General features: G+C 48.5%; 1 protein-coding gene across 1 annotated transcript; it reads right to left on the reverse strand.

Annotated features, from left to right (window-relative positions):
• Window positions 1–1,655: 1,655 nt before the first annotated feature.
• Window positions 1,656–7,991, reverse strand: NFKBIA (NFKB inhibitor alpha). The gene is made up of 6 exons (XM_024925474.4): window positions 4,577–7,991; window positions 3,849–3,957; window positions 3,311–3,521; window positions 2,932–3,020; window positions 2,555–2,824; window positions 1,656–2,207 (listed from the first exon to the last, which is right to left on the reverse strand). The coding sequence occupies exons 1-6, from the start codon at window positions 4,801–4,803 to the stop codon at window positions 2,160–2,162; spliced, it is 954 nt and encodes a 317-aa protein (XP_024781242.2). The 5' UTR covers window positions 4,804–7,991; the 3' UTR covers window positions 1,656–2,159.
• Between the last annotated feature and the right edge of the window lie 9,702 nt (window positions 7,992–17,693).

A 17,693-nucleotide genomic window follows, 5' to 3' on the forward strand; every position in this document is an offset into this window, starting at 1 on the left:
GGGAGGCTGAGGCAGGGAGAATCGCTTGAACCCGGGAGGTGGAGGTTGCAGTGAGCTGAGATCATGCCACTGCACTCCAGCCTGGGCGACAGAGCAAGACTCCATCTCAAAAAAAAAAAAAAAAAAAAAAAAAAGAGAAAGAATTGGGGCAGAATTGGCTTTAACCAGTCTGTAGTAACACTCCTTATATGTGGAAGACCACTAAATATTGGCTCCTTTTTGGTCCAAGGTGACCATATTCTTTTGACTTTGACATCGTTTGTGGATCAGGAAAGGGATAATGTAATAATTTTTTCTTAGGTATAAGTCAAAGACATGAATTGCATTTATACACTACTCTGCATTTTCTAGAATGCAGTAACTTTACTTTTTCCTCAGAAATGTTTTGGCTGGGTGTGGTGGCTCAGACCTGTAATCCCAGTGCTTTGGGAGGCCATAGTGGGTGGATCTCTTGAGCCCAGGAGTTCCAGACCAGCCTGGGCAACATAGAGAAACCCTGTCTCTACAAATAAAATTAGTCAGGCATGGTGGTGCATGCTTGTAGTCCCAGCTACTCAGGAGGCTGAGTTGGGAGGATCGCTTGAGCCCAGGAGTTTGGGGCTGCAGTGAGCTGTGATTGCACCATTGCACCCCAGCCTGGGCAACAGAGTGAGACCCTATCCCCCAAAAATTTTTTTAATAAAAATGTTTACAGAGTACAAATGCAGTATAGTGGTAAAGTCTGGGCTTTTAGTATACCCATCTTTATTCTTCTCTCTACCTAGGCAAGAGAGCCATTTTAGGGATGAAAACCTCAAGATAGAGCATCTAAGCCAAGTTTCACATTACTGGTTTCTTGTGACATTTGCTCCTGTAGAATCATTCAGTACAATCAGTAGACTGAACTGATAAGACCCTTCAAGCCTTTATTACTTTTCTACTACAGCCAATAACACATAGATTTAAGAGATGGAATGCTCTTAAAAGATGTTTACCCCAAAACAAGCACGTATGAAATCTGTTAACCACCTACTTCTCCTGCAAGGTGACCCTAGACAGGACATTCTCTCTGGACTTGTTTCTCCTGGTATGACATAAAGAACGTTGCGTAACAGCTTGTTTTTCTTTAGCACTACGTGCCTGCCACTCTGCTATGCATTTTACGTGGATTGTCTTATGTAATTTTCACAATAGCCCAGCTAATAAATGAGAAAACTGAGGCTCAGAGGTGAGCAACTGCTAACAAATGTCAGTGCAGTCCCATTTCTGAGCCTATGTCCTTAGGAACTTCCTGTATTAGTGAGATCTTTCCCGGCTCTATATGAATTCAGCATATTCTTCTTGGCCAAAATAATTTCCTCAACTGGCAATTAGGGTCCAGGAAGTTTAAATCAAGGGGATGACAGAATGACAACGGAGAGGTCTCCAACCACAGGCCAAACAGCATGCTTCCACCCCAAGCCTGAGATTGGTAATTTCCTATAACCTTGCAACAGCCTCCCTCCCACACACTGGGCCCAGGGTGCCTGCAAAGCTTTGCTGGAGGCTGGGTGTCAGGTGTGAGAAGCTGCTGGGAGTTCCCTCCTCCCTCACACTGCTCCACCTCCACCTCTGCCGGAGGATGGGACTTCAGAACAGGAGGCCCACGGCAGCCTGAAGAAAATGATCAGGATAACTCATTTGTAAAAATCTGTTTAATAAATATACATCATAAAAGTACCAAAATAATTACTAACAATACATTATGTACATCATTTACAGGAGGGTAACACAAACCTTGACAGGTAGTAACTTTTCACCCCACATCACTGAAAGGCTTAACACTCCTGGCTGTTACATGTCACAGGATGCCACTGGGGTCAGTCACTCGAAGCACAATAAATATAAAATGTGGTCCTTCCATGAAATTTTTGATAACCTTCTCCAAAAACCCCACAAAGGTGAGGTTTAAAAGAAGTTTTCTCGGAATTTCAATGATCTTTCTCGTCCCCTACAAAAAGTTCACAAAAGCAACAAAATGAGGGCTGATCCTACCACAATAAGACGTTTTGGGCCAGGCAGTGTGCAGTGTGGATATAAGTACACCCTTTAAATTTTTTCTTCTTTTTTCTTTTTTTAGAAAAATAAAACTTTTTTTTTGTACAAATATACAAGTCCATGTTCTTTCAGCCCCTTTGCGCTCATAACGTCAGACGCTGGCCTCCAAACACACAGTCATCATAGGGCAGCTGAAAACAAGGGGAAAAAAGACACGTTAAGCTTCCGGAGCTCTGCCAAGCTACTGGGATGGGGAGGCCACTACTGGAAATAACTCTTGGACTCCATTCTCCATAGCCCAAATATAATGAACTTTACAGGCTGAGGGAGTTTGCCTTTAATGCTTCTCTTCAAAAAAAGAGTAAGCTATTAAAAAAAAAGGGGGGGGCAGGTACATTCTTGGGATACTGGTTATGCACAGAAATTTGAGACTCATTATGTAGATAACCCCTCTGATAAGGAGCAGCTCTAGGGGCCTGGGAGGGTGAAGGGAATGGCACCTCATTAGTTAGAGCAACGAAGGAGTTCACAGACTCACCTCGTCCTCTGTGAACTCCGTGAACTCTGACTCTGTGTCATAGCTCTCCTCATCCTCACTCTCTGGCAGCATCTGAAGGTTTTCTAGTGTCAGCTGGCCCAGCTGCTGCTGTATCCGGGTGCTTGGGCGGCCCCAGGTGAGCTGGTAGGGAGAATAGCCCTGGTAGGTAACTCTGTTGACATCAGCCCCACACTTCAACAGGAGTGACACCAGGTCAGGATTCTGCAGGTCCACTGCGAGGTGAAGGGCAGTCCGGCCATTACAGGGCTCCTGAAACCAAAAGGAATTTGAGATGCTTATGGCTGCATTTGGAATTTCTGCTCACAACATAAGCACGAGGAGCCTGACTCAGTGCGTCGGAGGCAGGAAGCACCAACCTGAGCATTGACATCAGCACCCAAGGACACCAAAAGCTCCACGATGCCCAGGTAGCCATGGATAGAGGCTAAGTGTAGACACGTGTGGCCTGGAAGAACAAAAGGAAAAAAGTATAACCACCTGTTTCAACCCTCACTCCTTTCACCTATTCTTTTATGGGACAAGTAGTCATATCTTCTGAATTTTAAGAACCCACCGTCTGGGTTCTGAAAGAACGTTATAAAGGCATCCAATAGGCACTTTGCACACATATTTTCTCAACCTTCCAAATGTTAGGAGTTTAAGCTCTTGCCTGGACTCCTTAAGTTGGCCCACCTGCCCCTTCTCCACGTCACCTGCCCTCCGAGGGGGTGGGGCAGGGCAGGGAGGCAGACATACCATTGTAGTTGGTAGCCTTCAGGATGGAGTGGAGGTGCGGGGTGGTGCAGGACTGAGTCAGGACTCCCACGCTGGCCAGGCAGCCCTGCTCACAGGCAAGGTGTAGGGGGGTATTTCCTCGAAAGTCTCGGAGCTCAGGATCACAGCCAGCTCCCAGAAGTGCCTCAGCAATTTCTGGCTGGTTGGTGATCACAGCCAAGTGGAGTGGAGTCTACGAACGCAAGAGAGACCAGAGAAAGTAAGCCATGGACCAAACCCACACCCCGAGTTCCCCTCAACCCGTGTCTCCTGGTTGGGTGCTGCTCCTCCTACAGGGGGGTGGGGAGGGCTGGCAAATAGCAGAGGCTCCAGGTGGGTTATAAAGACCTCAACAAATCAGTGGAATTTCCTTCACTTTCTAGGATGTGGGCTGATGTGAAGTAAAAAGTGAGGGTGAATAGTGCTCAGTGGCCCTGAATTCAGAAAGGATCTGGGGTGACTCTGCTACATCAGCTACGTCCCAGGGTCAGAGAGAACCCGGGCCAGGCAAGCGGCGCACCTGCTGCAGGTTGTTCTGGAAGTTGAGGAAGGCCAGGTCTCCCTTCACCTGGCGGATCACTTCCATGGTCAGTGCCTTTTCTTCATGGATGATGGCCAAGTGCAGGAACCTGTGGGGAAGAGAGGGAAAAACCCCAGGGGTGGTGAGTGCACCGCGTGGGGCCCAGGGAGGCGCGGGCTGCGGGGGATTGCGCAAGGCCGGGGTTTCTGGAGGCCGAGGCCGCGGTGTTTTCCGCGAGGTTATTATGAGCTGAGTGTTCCTGGCAGGCGCCCAGGGACTTTCCGCCCCCCTCCCCCCGCGGCCCCGGCGGGCGCCGGCCAGACCGCCCCGCCCTCCCGCCAGCTCGGAACGCCCTGTACTTCCCCTCCCGGCTGCTCGGCGCCCGCCAGCGGCCAGAAACTCCCGCCCCGCCTTATGCAACCGGGGACTTCGCGTCCCCGCTGCCGCCCCGCCCCCGGCCTAGAGGACGGGTCTGGGGGGAGGGGGCGTGTGGCGACGCTGCCATCCACCAGGGCCCAGCCGCCGCCCCTCCGAGTCGGGCCGGTGCCCCGCGCGGCCCTGCAGCCCTGCAGCGTTCGGGGCGGTGCAGGAGCCCCGGGGTGCCGCGGCGCCCGCCCGGCTGCATCGCTGGTCCCCCGGCTCGGGCTCCAGGCCCGGCGCCTCCCACCCCCTGGCCGCGCGCGTCCCGCCCTCCCGACGACCCCCATCCCCGGGCCTCCGCCACTTACGAGTCCCCGTCCTCGGTGAGCTGCTGCTTCCAGGGCTCCGCGCCGCGCGGCACCTCCTGCGGCTCGAGGCGGATCTCCTGCAGCTCCTTGACCATCTGCTCGTACTCCTCGTCTTTCATGGAGTCCAGGCCGCTGTCGTGGCGGTCGTCCAGTAGCCGCTCCTTCTTCAGCCCGTCGCGGGGGCCCTCCATGGCCCACTCCTGGGGGCGCTCGGCCGCCTGGAACATGGCGCGGACGAGCTGCGGGCGCTGCTGCGGGTGCGCTGGGCCGCGGGCTGCGCGCTGCTTCCTCACTGGGGCGCTGGCGGGCGGGACGGCGGCACGGACTGGTGTGGGCTCTGCAGCGCCGCCGCGGCGCCCTATAAACGCTGGCTGGGGATTTCTCTGGGGCGGGGTCAGGCTCGGGGAATTTCCAAGCCAGTCAGACCAGAAAAAGAGAACTGGCTTCGTCCTCTGCTAGGGGGAAAAAGAAGCCTAAACCCTGAGCTGGGGTTCATCGGAGAAACTCCCTGCGATGAGCCACTGGGGTCACGGACAGGGAACTTTTTGATGAGCGTCGAGTGGCTGGAAAGTCCTTCCGACCAGGCTCCCTCCCCCCGGTACTTCCCTGCAGCCTGCACCCTGTAATCCTGTCCCTCTGCAAGTGAACCTTCTTTCCCTGGGGTTTCCCAAGATCGATTTGAATTGGGGTCGTCGGCTGCTGAGATCCCAAGGACGCCGACCTGATGGGCGGTCCCTCTTTGGGGTTTGCCAACCTGCCGGTCCTTTCCGTTTTTTGATCTTTTGAAAACGCGAGTGGAAATGATGGCTGGGCGTAGGGATTTGCTTTCCCCAGACTTCTAAGGGGAAGGACGCACTGTGGTTAGGGGGCTGCAGGCCGCGCCGGTGTTTCTGCCTATACCAGGCTCTTTGCAGCAAAGGAACTTTTAGCTTCGCCCCCTCCCCCCCACCCCCCCACGCACCCCCGCCAGGTAGAAGGTGTGAAAGCTTTGGAGGAGTGAAAAGCCTAAATCCTTGGAGAACTCTCAAATCACTTCCTAGGGATGAACAGCCCTGTTGACTGGGGGAGGGGCAAACGCTCCCTGTATGGGGAAACTGCTGAATAGGACCATGATTTTTTTTGTTTCCCAAGTAAAGCAAGGTGTTAATGTTTGTAGTGGTGGTTGTGGATACCTTGCAATAACAGAGTAGCTATTGTGTTCATAAGTAGCTATTCGTTTATGCTATCTGACCTACATTGTGCTGCCGCAGAAAAAGGACCGTGAGCCTACTTCTGGGCACCCAAATTCGAGGAGAACTTAGAGAAGGAAGCTGAAGAATGAGTTTAGTTAGTGCCTTAACCGCGATTGGACCTTAAGGACCACTAAGAAAGTAGTTGCCAGGCATCCTGCGGGAGGCTCAAGGCAGTCCCATCCTGCCCGCCCCTCCTTGCTCTCTTGTCCTGGGGGACAGTAGCAGTTGGACCCATTCACGCCACCTGGGTAGAAAGGGGTTTCGGCTCACTATGCTCTGGTTTCACCTGCAGAAATATAATTTATGCTCTCCACTCCACCTCCGCCTCCAAGCCTGCAAGCCATGGACTGAATTCATCTACTTGGTAGAATTGGTACAGGCAAAATAAAGCAAACTTCGGTCAGAGCTCTTCAGAATTAGTCCCAGGAGGCCTCTGTAGTTCTGCAGAGATTTCTGGTGATTATTGCAATCATCTTTACCTTGACTGGCCTTGTACTAACCAATCCTTCCCCTCTCTTCATATCTCCACCCCTCCCCTAATATTAGAGTGTAAGAAATCTGACTCGATAGAGAGAGACCAAGTATGAAGGGAAAAAAATTAAAATCAGATAGACCCTCCAGGGTAATAATGATCACATGTTACAATGAAAACTTCCCAGGGATAGACACCATTGTCTCTGCAGGTTTATGCTATGCAAATCTACAATGATTGAGGCAAGGTGAAACAGTGACTGCAATGGGACATCTCAATTCCAGGTTCTGTCTTTACTTGACTGCACATTAGTTGGAGAGGTCAGTTAACTTTTTTGTGGTATACTTAACTTTTATAATAAGATTAGATTGAATGTTACTTAAGGTCTTTTCTAGCTTAAAAGTCATATTACTTGTCTACAAATGCATGCCTAACTCTCCTTTGTAAGGGTGACCATGGCTCTTGGAAATGTCAGGGTATAAATTTTTGAAAGAATTCCAGCGCCTTATGTACCACATTGTTCTCAGAACTAATCTTGTAAGATAGATATTGTTCCTACTTCCCTAAAAAGAAACTGAAATGCATAGAAATTTACCCAGGAACCCCTTGGCAGTATATTAATCATTTGACCAAAGCAGTCTTAGTATTAACACTTTTGAAAACACGCTGTGAAAATCAGACTGACTACACTATAATTTGGAATATACTCAAAACTATTTTCTACTCCAACTGTTAGGGAAAATAAATGGTGGGTGTCCCCCGACCCCCATCTGGGGATAGTCACTTCTTTTAAACAAGTACAGAAACATCAAACTCTAAATGTCCCAATTATAGAGGATACATCAGAAGAAGATATTTGGCTTCAGGTATAAAAATGATTATAAAACATAAAAATATCTGAGGAATAAGGTTTTTTTGCACCACCTTCTATGGTTTTATATTTCTGGTAGCCTTCAGGATCTTGGTGTTTATTCCTGATTGTTTTGTGTGACACCTAGTGGTAAGAGTAAGGCACAGGCGTTCCTTGATTTGTCATAGTGCCTTTTGCAAAAATTGGGAGGTGCGGAGCCTTGATGACTTGTCCCTACAGTGGAGATTTCCAAGGAGGTACCTATTGTTTTCCTGCAACTCTGGGAAACAGTTTTGAATAATGTGATCCAACAGGTTTTCTCCCCATCATCTATAGCGCTATATGGTTTAAGTCAACAAACATTACAACGTGGGTGAAAAAGAATATACACTTGGAAATTAGAACCATGAGCAGACTGGGCAGAAGACAACAAGAGGGTCTGGTTTTGATTTAGAAAGACCTTTATGGGCCAGGAGTTGTGGCTCACTGCTGTAATTTCAGCACTTTGGGTTGCTGAAGCAGGAGGATTGCTTGCCACCCAGGAGTTGGAGACCAGCCTGGGCAACAAGGCTAAACTCTTGTCTCTACAAAAAATATAATTAGCAGAGTGTGGTGGCAGGTGCCTGTAGTCCCAGCTACTCCAGAGGCAGAAGTGGGAGAATCGCTTGAGCCTGGGAGATGGAGTTTGTAGTGAGCCATGATGGCACAACTGCACTCCAGCTTGAGCAACAGACTGAGACCCTGTCTCAAAAAGAAAAAAAAAGAAAAAGAAAGACCTTTATGGACCCTTCAGCACTCAGATTTTTCTCCTCCTCATTGTCAAACATTCTAGCGAACATAACCGTTAAAAAAAATGTTAAAACTGTAGGCTGTGCGCAGTGGCTCATGCCTATAATCTCAGCACTTTGGGAGGCTGAGGCAGGTGGATCATGAGGTCAGGAGTTTGAGACCAGCCTGGCCAACATGATGAAACCCCATCTCTACTAAAGATACAAGAAATTAGTTGGGTGTGGTGGTGCAGATGCTGCTTAGGAGGCTGAGGCAGGAGAATCACTTGAACCGAGGAGGCAGAGGTTGCAGTGAGCCGAGATTGTGCCATTGCACGCCAGCCTGGGCAACAGGGTGAGACTCTGTCTCAAAAAACAAAACAAAACAAAAAACTTTAGATAACTGATTTTTAATGTTATTTGGCCTTTTTAATGCATAAGGCAAAATAATAAGTTACACCTCAAAGCTGCTTTGTATTTTGGCCCAGGACACAGCCGTAGGAAATGACAGGATGGCCAGTGATGCTCCAGGAGCACCCCCATGGGAAAAGGAGCATCGCCAGGGCCTGGTTTGACTGCAGGCACTTCAGGCACTCCTCCTGCATGGAACAAGCACAGTATGGACAAAACCTATTGCCTGAAGTGCCATGGAGAGAGTCTACAAGTTCAGCCAGGTGGTCCAAAATCCTCAGGGCAGGGTGGCCTGTGTCAACTGGCCTGGCCAATTAAAACTAAAGTGTTTTGGCTACAGCAAATTCAACTCTGGAATCAGGCTACCCATTGCTCAGTGCAGCTAGGCTGGAAGAAAGACGAGCCATGACAGAGTTCCTGAAGAGCAAGGCAGGTGCACTCCCGACTGGCAGCCCCACTGTGAAATTCTGAATATTCTGCTTTCAGTCTCAGGTTGTCTTCTTTCTTGCTATCGTGGTAGCAACTGTCTGCATCCTCTTCAGAACATGGAGCCCCCAAGCTATGGATCTTTTCCCATAGAAAAACAAGGCTGGGGGCGGTGGCTCCGACCTATAATCCCAGCACTTTGGGAGGCTGAGGCGAGCGGATCACCTGAGGTCAGGAGTTCAAGACCAGCCCGACCAACATGGTGAAACCCCGTCTCTACTCAAAATACAAAAATTAGCCAGGCATGATGGCACATGCCTGTAATCCCAGCTACTCGGGAGGCTGAGGCAGGAGAATCACTTGACCCTGGGAGGTGGAGGTTGCAGTGAGCTGAGATCGTGCCATTGCACTCCTGCCTGGGCGGCAGAGAGAGACTCTGTCTCAATTTAAAAAAAAAAAAAAAAAAAAGGAAAAACAGCTGTCAGAACCTTCATTTGTAGTGAAGTGAAAATAAGACCGTCAAATCCTTAATGTGTTTCCTTTGCTACAAATTCTGCAATTTAATGGAGATCAAAGCTTTAAAGGATCTCAAACTCAAATACTTATGCATAGGGAGCAGGCAGATTTCACAGATGAGTGAAACAGACCATTTGAGTCCGAAAGGAGTGGGGTCTCCAACAGCTTAGGTCAGGGTGTGTACTTCCCTCATACTTAGCTCAGACAACTTTTGGCATGTAGCACCTTCAGTTCAGTAGTGACCTTCTATTGTTAAAGAAATAAAAAAAATTGGCCCAGCTCCGTGGCTCATGCCTGCAATCCCAACACTTTGAGAGGGTGAGGCAGGAGGATCACTTGCGTCTAGGAGTTTGAGACCAGCCTGGGCAACATAGTGAGACCCCATTGCTATAAAAATAAAAATAAAAAAATTAACCAGGTGTGGTGGCATACACCTGTAGTCGCACCTACTTGGGAGACTGAGGTGGGAGGATTGCTTGAACCTGGGACGTTGAGGCTACAGTGGGCCATGACTGTGTCACTGAGCTCCAGCCTCAGCAAAAGAGTGAGACCTTGCCTCAAACAAACATAAAAACATTATGAAAACTAAACACAATGCATTTCTGCATCTATTGGCTAAACAGAGCCTATAAGCTCCGAGTTTACAACCTCTTTTTCAGCCAAGGTATGATGTTTTAATTGTGCTTTGCAAGAGGCACAACCTTCTGCTCTTGGCATCATGGGTTCTCTGCTCCTGTGTAATAGGAGACTGGGACAGTGTGTCCATCCATGATGCGCAGGGCTGCTCCTGCCAGGCAGGGTTAGAATTAGGGGCTCTAACCTCTGAAAAGTGAATTTTTCCTCTCTCAAACCAAGTATTTATTTGTTTTGTTTGTTTGTTTTTGAGACAAACCAAGAGTTTTGCTCTTGTTGCCCAGGCTGGAGAGCAATGATGTGATCTTGGCTCACTGCAACCTCTGCCTCCTGGGTTCAAGTGATTCTCCTGCCTCAGCCTCCTGAGTAGCTGGGATTGCAGGCACCCGCCACCATGCCCGGCTCATTTTTTGTATTTTGGGTAGAGACAGGGTTTCACTATGTTGGCTAGGCTGGTCTCAAACTCCTGACCTCAGGTGATCTACCCGCCTTGGCCTCCGAAAGTGCTGGGATTACAGGTGTGAGCCACCATGCCCGGCCTGTTTGTGTTTTTGAGACAAGGTCTTGCTGTGTCACCTAGGCTGGAGTGCTGTGGCATGATCACAGCTCGCTGTAGCCTTAATCACCTGGGCTCAAGCAATTCTCCCACCTCAGTCTCCCATGCAGTGGGACCACAGGCACATGCCACTGTGCCTGGCTAATTTTTTTTGAGACAGAATTTCATTCTTGTCACCCAGGCTGGAGTGCAATGGTGCAATCTTGGCTCACTGCAACTTCTGCCTACCAGGTTCAGACGATTCTCCTGCCTCAGCCCCCTAAGTAGCAGGGATTACAGGAGCCTGCCACCATGCCCAGCTAATTTTTTGTATTTTTAGTAGAGACAGGGTTTCACTGTGTTGACCAGGCTGGTCTCAAACTGTTTACTTCAAGTGATCTGCCTGCCTCGGCCTCCCAAAGTGCTGGGATTACAGGCATGAGCCACCACACCTGGCCGTGCCTGGCTAATTTTTTAATTTTTTGTAGAGATGGGTCTCCCTGTGTTGCCCAGGCTGGTTTTGAGCTCCTGGGTCCGAGCGATCCGCCCATCTTCACTTTCAAAAGTGCTGGGATTACAGGTGTGAGCCACTGCACCCTGCCCCAAAGCAATTTTTAAATGCTACAGTGTAAAATAAGCATAATAAGTCCAACAAAGTTCTGATTTTTCTCACAATGACTACTTACGTTGTTTTAAGCAATCAGATGACTTCACTAAACATCTCCTGAGGTGTGCCTACTCTGCTGGTGCCCTAACTGCATGCCCATCTGGTTCTTGGGTAACCTGCTGCGAGGGAAGGAGGAGGCCTGCACGTGTCACCCGTGGCCAAAATTACTGGCTCTCCCTTTTCGTGGCTTGTTGGCAGTAACCAAGTAATATTTATAGGTGTGTAGCATTGTTCATGGTCTGTTGTGTTCAGGGAGAAGTAGTTGGATCAGGAAGGTGGTAAAGGCTTAAGGCAGTTTCCCCTGCATGCCGATGTATTTGCTATTTTGTCTTGGGTGTAAATTCATTCTGAGTTTAGTCAGGGTATGAGGATACTTAGCACTAGGGAACTTCCACACAAGAGCCTGGTACTTGGCAGGGGATGAGACATAAATGATATGGGGCCCTTGTTCTTTGGCACTGAAATTAGGTGAGGAGCTCATGATCCTTCTCAGAGGGGGCCTAAGCTGTATCCACCAATGGAAACCACATGGAGAGGTAGACCCTTTCCCCCCTACAGTCTAAGGTCTTGGGAATCGTTTAGGAAAAAGGAAAACAGAATCAGAGCTGCTAAGAGATAGATTCATATTACAGAGTAAGGATTTAGGAAGCTTGTTCCTGAGCCCTTTCTTGTAAGTGCTAAAATAATGCTTTTCTCAGACTTCCTTTTAGAGCCTCTATTATCTGGAGTAAAACCCCAGAGTGCTTGGATGAGTATTAGAAATTGAGATTTGTCTCTGAGGCTATTAGTGGGGAACGGTACCACAAAAATATAGTTTCTGAAAGTTTTTCTTAGGTTGATTTTTTTTTTTTTTTGAGACAAGATCTCACTCTGTCACCCATGATGGGGTGCAGTGGCACAATTATGGCTCACTGCAGTCTTGACCTTCTGGGCCCAAGCAATCCTCCTGCCTTAGCCTCCCATGCAGCTGGGATTACAGACATGTGCTACCACACCTGGCTAATTTTTGTATTTTTAGTAGACACGGGGTTTTGCCATGTTGGCCAGGATGGTCTCCAACTCCTGATCTGAGGTGATCCACCTGCCTCAGCTTCCCAAAGTGCTGGGATTATAGGCGTAAGCCACCACGCCTAGCCTGGCCAGGTTTGTTTGTTTATTTATTTATTTATTTTAACACAGAGTCTCGCTCTGCTCCCCAGGCTAGAGTGCAGTGGTGTGATCTTGGCTCACTGCAACCTCCGCCTCCTGGGTTCCAGTGATTCTCATGTCTCAGCCTCCCTAGTAACTGGGACTACAGGCGCCTATCACCACGTCTAGCTTATTTTTGTATTATTTGTAGAGATGGGGGGTTTTGCCATGTTGGCCAGGCTGGTCTTGAACTCCTGACCTCAAGTGATCCGTCCACCTTGGCCTCCCAAAATCTGGGATTACAGGCGTGAGCCACCATGCTCAGCCTATTTTTTTCTTTTCTTTTTTTTTCTTTCTTTTTTTTTTTTGAGATGTTGTCTCACTCTGTTGCCAAGCTGGAGTGCAGTGGCATGATCTTGGCTCACTGCCATCTCCGCCTCCCAGGTTCAAGTGGTTCTCCTACTTCAGCCTCCTGAGTAGCTGGAATTATAGGCACGCACCATCATTCCCAGCTAATTTTTGTATTTTTAGTAGGGACAAGGTTTCACAAGGTTGGCCAGGATGGTCTCGATCTCCTGACTTCGTGATCTGCCTGCCTCAGCCTCTCAAAGTGTTGGGATTACAGGCGTGAGCCACTGTGTCCGGCCGCCCGGCCTATTTTTAACCACTGAAAGCAAATGAGAAACAGAGTGAGAAGGATCACAAATAGAAGCCATGAGCAGAAGAAAAGGGGAGAAATTGGCCTGGAACATTTTTTCTTTGTTACCAGGTGTCAGCTGTCAGAGTCCAGTCCCATGACTGTGACATAGTCCATTTGGATAAGCCACTTAGCTTGGCTTAGGAATATTCATCATTTCCTATATCCCAGGGCTGTTCATAGGCTAACGTGTAGTGATTATTTGGCCAAAAACACTGATATTTTCAGAAAGTGAAGCAGATTAATGCATCACCAAATCTTTAAATGCTAATATTTGAAAATTGGGCCAGTTTGGAAGAGTGTGAGAAAAGAGGGATGGGGTGCCCCTGTACTCCTTGATTGAAACTCAAGAGGCTAGGTGGAAATGGGTGAGGTTGACAGCACAGGTATGGGTTTTGCTAGAAATCTAAATGAACATCATGAATAGAGAGTGGGGAAGCACATAGATAACCCAGTCTCGATGTTGGCTCTTCCGCCTTTAGGGATCAGGTTCATCTCCAGGTTGCCAGGGCATCCCGAAAGCACCTCGCTGGATTTCAGGGCAGGAGGATGGGAGTCACAGGGTAAAGGGAAGAGGCTACACACAGAGCAGGAGCAGGGGCTATGGGAGTTAGGGAGGGAGCCGAGGGGGAATTTTCCCTTCACAAATGGCAGGGCAGAACACCAACATGAGGAACACAGTATATGCATGGTGCTGTCTGCAGTGACATCTTCTGGCCATTTGTGGAAGAAGTTTTCTCTGAGGCATCACCGATACTTGAGGAGAGGAATTTAGGAATGTTGAGTTGAGGAGGTACACTGAGACTGGATATGGAGTTGTGATTGTGGTACATCACTTAACACAGTCCCAAAGGAAAGACCCCCACTTTATCTGTGAGTGTTAGTTTTCCTTCAGTGCCTGTTGCCAGTCAGCTCAGTGCATCCTGCTATTGAAACGATACCCGGACCATCCTCTTCCTTCCATCTTCACTGTCCCCACGGTAGTGCGGGCTGTGTTGTACCATGGTAGCTTCTTGGTACTTTTTGTTATTGTTGTTGTTTTGAGATGGAGTCTTGCTCTGTTGCCCAGGCTGGAGTGCAGTGGTGTGATCTCGGCTCACTGCAACCTCTGCCTCCCAGGTTCAAGTGATTCTCCTGCCTCAGCCTCACCAGTAGCTGGGATTACAGGCACCCGCCACCACACTCAGCTAATTTTTGTATTTTTAGTAGAGACGGAGTTTCACCATGTTGGCCAGACTGGTCTCGAACTCCTGAACTCAGGCAACCCACCCTCCTTGGCCTCCCAAAGTGCTGGGATTACAGGCGCAAGCCTGGCAAAAATGAATTATTTTTAAAGTTGAAACATAATACCTTCCTGTGATTAAAAAAAAACAAGCAGTCTAAAAAGATTACAATTATACAATTAAATCTCTCTTTTCTTTCTTTTTCTTTTTTTTTTTTTGACTTGTTGCCCAGGCTGGAGTGCAATAGCGCGATCTCGGCTCACTGCAACCTCCGCCTCCCGGGTTCAAACAATTCTCCTGCTTCAGCCTCCCAAGTAGCTGGGATTACAGGCATGTGCCACCACGCCTGGCTAATTTTTGTATTTTTAGTAGAGACGGGGTTTTACCATGTTGGTCAGCCTGGTCTCAAGCTCCTGACCTCAGGTGATCCACTCACCTCGGCCTCCCAAAGTGCTGGAATTACAGGCATGAGCCACCGTGCCCGGCCTAAATCTCTTTTCACTGAGGCTTCTAATATGCATTTTCATTATATCATTTCCTGTAACAGAGCCTCTGTTGACCTTCCATGGGCTGCAGGAAACGGTCTGAATTCCTCAGCTGCATTTAAAGTCCTCCAGAGTCAGACTCTACCCTGCCCAGCCATTCCTCATCACCATTTCCCCCGAGCACCAACACTGTGCCAGCTGCTCTGGCCTTCATGCAGGCCTCTCCCTCCCTGTCCTAGGACCACCTTCTTTCAGCTTCCTTGCCAGGACCCACCCTTTCCAAAACTCCTTTTCTGTCTTCCTCTTCTTGGAGCCCTCTGCCCTCTTCTAAATCCTTCTAGCTTCTAGTATTGTCTTATACTGCTTAGTTATTGCTTGTGTCCCTAGTTAAACACAGAATAGTGTTGGGTGGGGCAGGGGCTGCTGGGTGGGGAGGAGACATTCATTTCTTCTGTGTCTCCCTTACCCTGGGCTTCCCTTGCCATTGTTTCAGGTATGAGTATCCCCTTTGCTTCATACCTGTCATAATTTTTCTTGGACCCTCCTCCTCTGTTAATAGCTCACTTTGCATGCAATCGATTTCATTCTTTTCTATCTAGAAATTATCTCAAGAGGCCATCGGGTCCAGCTTCTGCTTTCAGGCGAGTAAAGTGTTATCATTCCCATTTTACAAAGGATGCAGACACTCTGAAATAAAGGCTATTAGGAGGATGGGGGCACATCAGAGCCACCATATCCCATCCTATCCTAGAGGAATTGAATGTGAGTAGAAGTGAACAGATTAAAAATAGACCTAGATAGTGTCCTCCTTCTCTTCTTTTCTTTTCTGTTGCCTGAGAGTAACCTCTGGGGTGGAGCCCAGGGTAGAGGGGGAAGGCTCCTTTTCAGACCTTCAGTTAAGGAGTTAAGGAGATAGGTGATGTCCTGGAGGCTTGCTTAGTCCAGCTCCCCAGGGCAAGAGATCTAACAGGAAATTGGGGCAGAAGCTCTAGTTTAGAGGAATAGATGAGCATTTGCCTGGAGTATTCCCCATGTTAGAAATGCACTGGGGACATAGAATGGTGGGAAGGAAGCAGAATGGGAATGAGTGTTGTTGGTTGAAAGGCCATCTGACAAAGTGATGCATACTTAGACCTCTCATTGAGGACTGCAAGGCTAACGGCCCACGGACATATGACTGGCTGGCCCAGGTAGGGGTGTGGTGGCCAAGGCCCACCTGCTGCCCTTCTGGGGTGCTCTTTAATGGCTTTCAGAAGCAGAGGTATTTTCAACACCAAAATTTCATAAGCTCAAGAGCTTGACCCAGTTTAACAGAGTATACATAAACCAATACAATCAATATTTAAAATGAAAAGCCCATTGGTGTACACAGAATGATGTATGCTTTGCAGTCTGACTAAGGCAACATCTGGAACAACTTATTTCCCAGCAAAGTTTCCCTTGAAGAGGAAACCCTAGGCCGTTTAGATCCGGGTAGACTTCACATCTGGGACTTGGAGCACAGAGAGCTTCATTCAAATACTATTACATATGAACATATACTAAATTGTTTTACAAAAGTAGTACAGGAGGCTATCTGACGTATTGAGCCTCAGGGCATCACTGCAGCTTTCCGTTGTTAAAGGCCTTAACCTTCTCACTTTGTCTTTTCACTAGCAAGATTGAGTCTATCGATTTGTCAGGCCAGCTCAGTGACAAGACTGGAAATTAACTTAGAGGTATATGGGAGGGTTGTTGTCTGCAGGGTGTTGAACTGAGGCTAAAAATAGGTGGGGATTCCTGGGGCAGCCTCCTTCGTGGTCACAGGCACCACAAAAGGAAAACTCAGCAGGGAAATTTGCTTTCGAGCCCTGCCCACAAGGGAGGGTAAAAGCCCCCGCCTCTGTTGCTCCCCACAGGAAAAGCTCAGGGTGACAGTGAGTTTGGTGCTTTCAAAATGTCAGGGCTCTCACAGACAGGCTGTCACCCCTTCCCGCCCCCAGACTTCTGATCAGAGGCTTTCCCTCTGGGTAAATTCACTTTCTTAGTTCAAGCTCAAATGTCTGTCCCTGACTGCCTGTAGCTATGTTTTGTCGCAGGCCTGATTAAGATAAAGGGGATGTGAAATATTGACACAACAGGGTTAATATGGGGGAGAAAAAAAACTCTAAAGAAGCAAAGCACTGTAGGTAGGGAAAGCAAAACCCATTAATTTGTCAAGCATTTATTAAGCTCTTTTTTTTTTTGGTGCCTGGCGCTATGCTGTGATATGGAGCATAATAAAAATAAAATTTTATTTATAAAATAAAAATAAATATGGTTCCTGCTCTCAAGGCGCTTCTAGGCTGGTGAGAAGACCAGCAGGTAAATGAGCAATTCTAGTAGGGGGTGATCAGAGATGTGGCCGAGGCCTGAACAAAGTGGCCTGGGAGCATGAGGCGGGGGAAGCCACACCACACTGAGAGGGATGGTCCAGGGCAGCTATTGAAAGACAAGTCAGAGTCAGGAGTGGGAAGAAGGATGTGCAGGCAGAGGGTTAAGCCTGTGGCGGGGCTGGGAGGTGTGAAAGCAGCTTCACAGGGCTTGCTGTGTGGTAGAGGGATATGAGTAGGCAGGAAAGACACAGCACACAGCCATGTGACCGAGCCGAGAAGCTGGGCCTGCACCCTGAAAGCTGTGGTGGGTTACTGATCAGGTGTATGCTTTAGAAGACAGTGTGGCAAATAAACTGGAGTAGGTTAGGCATGAGGCTGGTGGCCAGTTAAAGACAGTGACTGGAGGCCAGGTGCAGTGGCTCATGTCTGTAATCCCAGCACTTTGGGAGGCTGAGGCAGGTGGATCACCTGAGGTCAGGAGTTTGAGACTAGCCTGGCCAACATGGTGAAACCCCGTCTCTGCTAAAAATACAAAAATTAGCTGAATGCAGTGGTGCATGCCTGTAATCCCAGCCACTCGGGAGGCTGAGGCAGGAGAATCACTTGAACCTGGGAGGTGGAGGTTGCAGTGAGCCGAGATATCGCACCACTGCACTCCTGCACTCCAGCCTGGGCAACAGAGCAAGACTCTGTAAAAATAAAAAAACAAAAAAACCCCAAA

The sequence above is a fragment of the Pan paniscus genome, chromosome 15 (assembly GCF_029289425.2).
Source record: "Pan paniscus chromosome 15, NHGRI_mPanPan1-v2.0_pri, whole genome shotgun sequence".
NCBI classification, from domain to species: domain Eukaryota; kingdom Metazoa; phylum Chordata; class Mammalia; order Primates; family Hominidae; genus Pan; species Pan paniscus.

What these genes read in the sequence shown, in the direction of transcription:
- NFKBIA (XM_024925474.4), bottom strand. Translation starts at nt 4,803, where the DNA reads ATGTTCCAGGCGGCCGAGCGCCCCCAGGAGTGGGCCATGGAGGGCCCC. An exon ending in TCCAGAACAACCTGCAGCAG is followed by an intron (nt 3,522 to 3,848) that starts GTGCGCCGCTTG and finishes TTGCGTTCGTAG; the next exon opens with ACTCCACTCCACTTGGCTGT. An exon ending in GAAGGCTACCAACTACAATG is followed by an intron (nt 3,021 to 3,310) that starts GTATGTCTGCCT and finishes TTGTTCTTCCAG; the next exon opens with GCCACACGTGTCTACACTTA.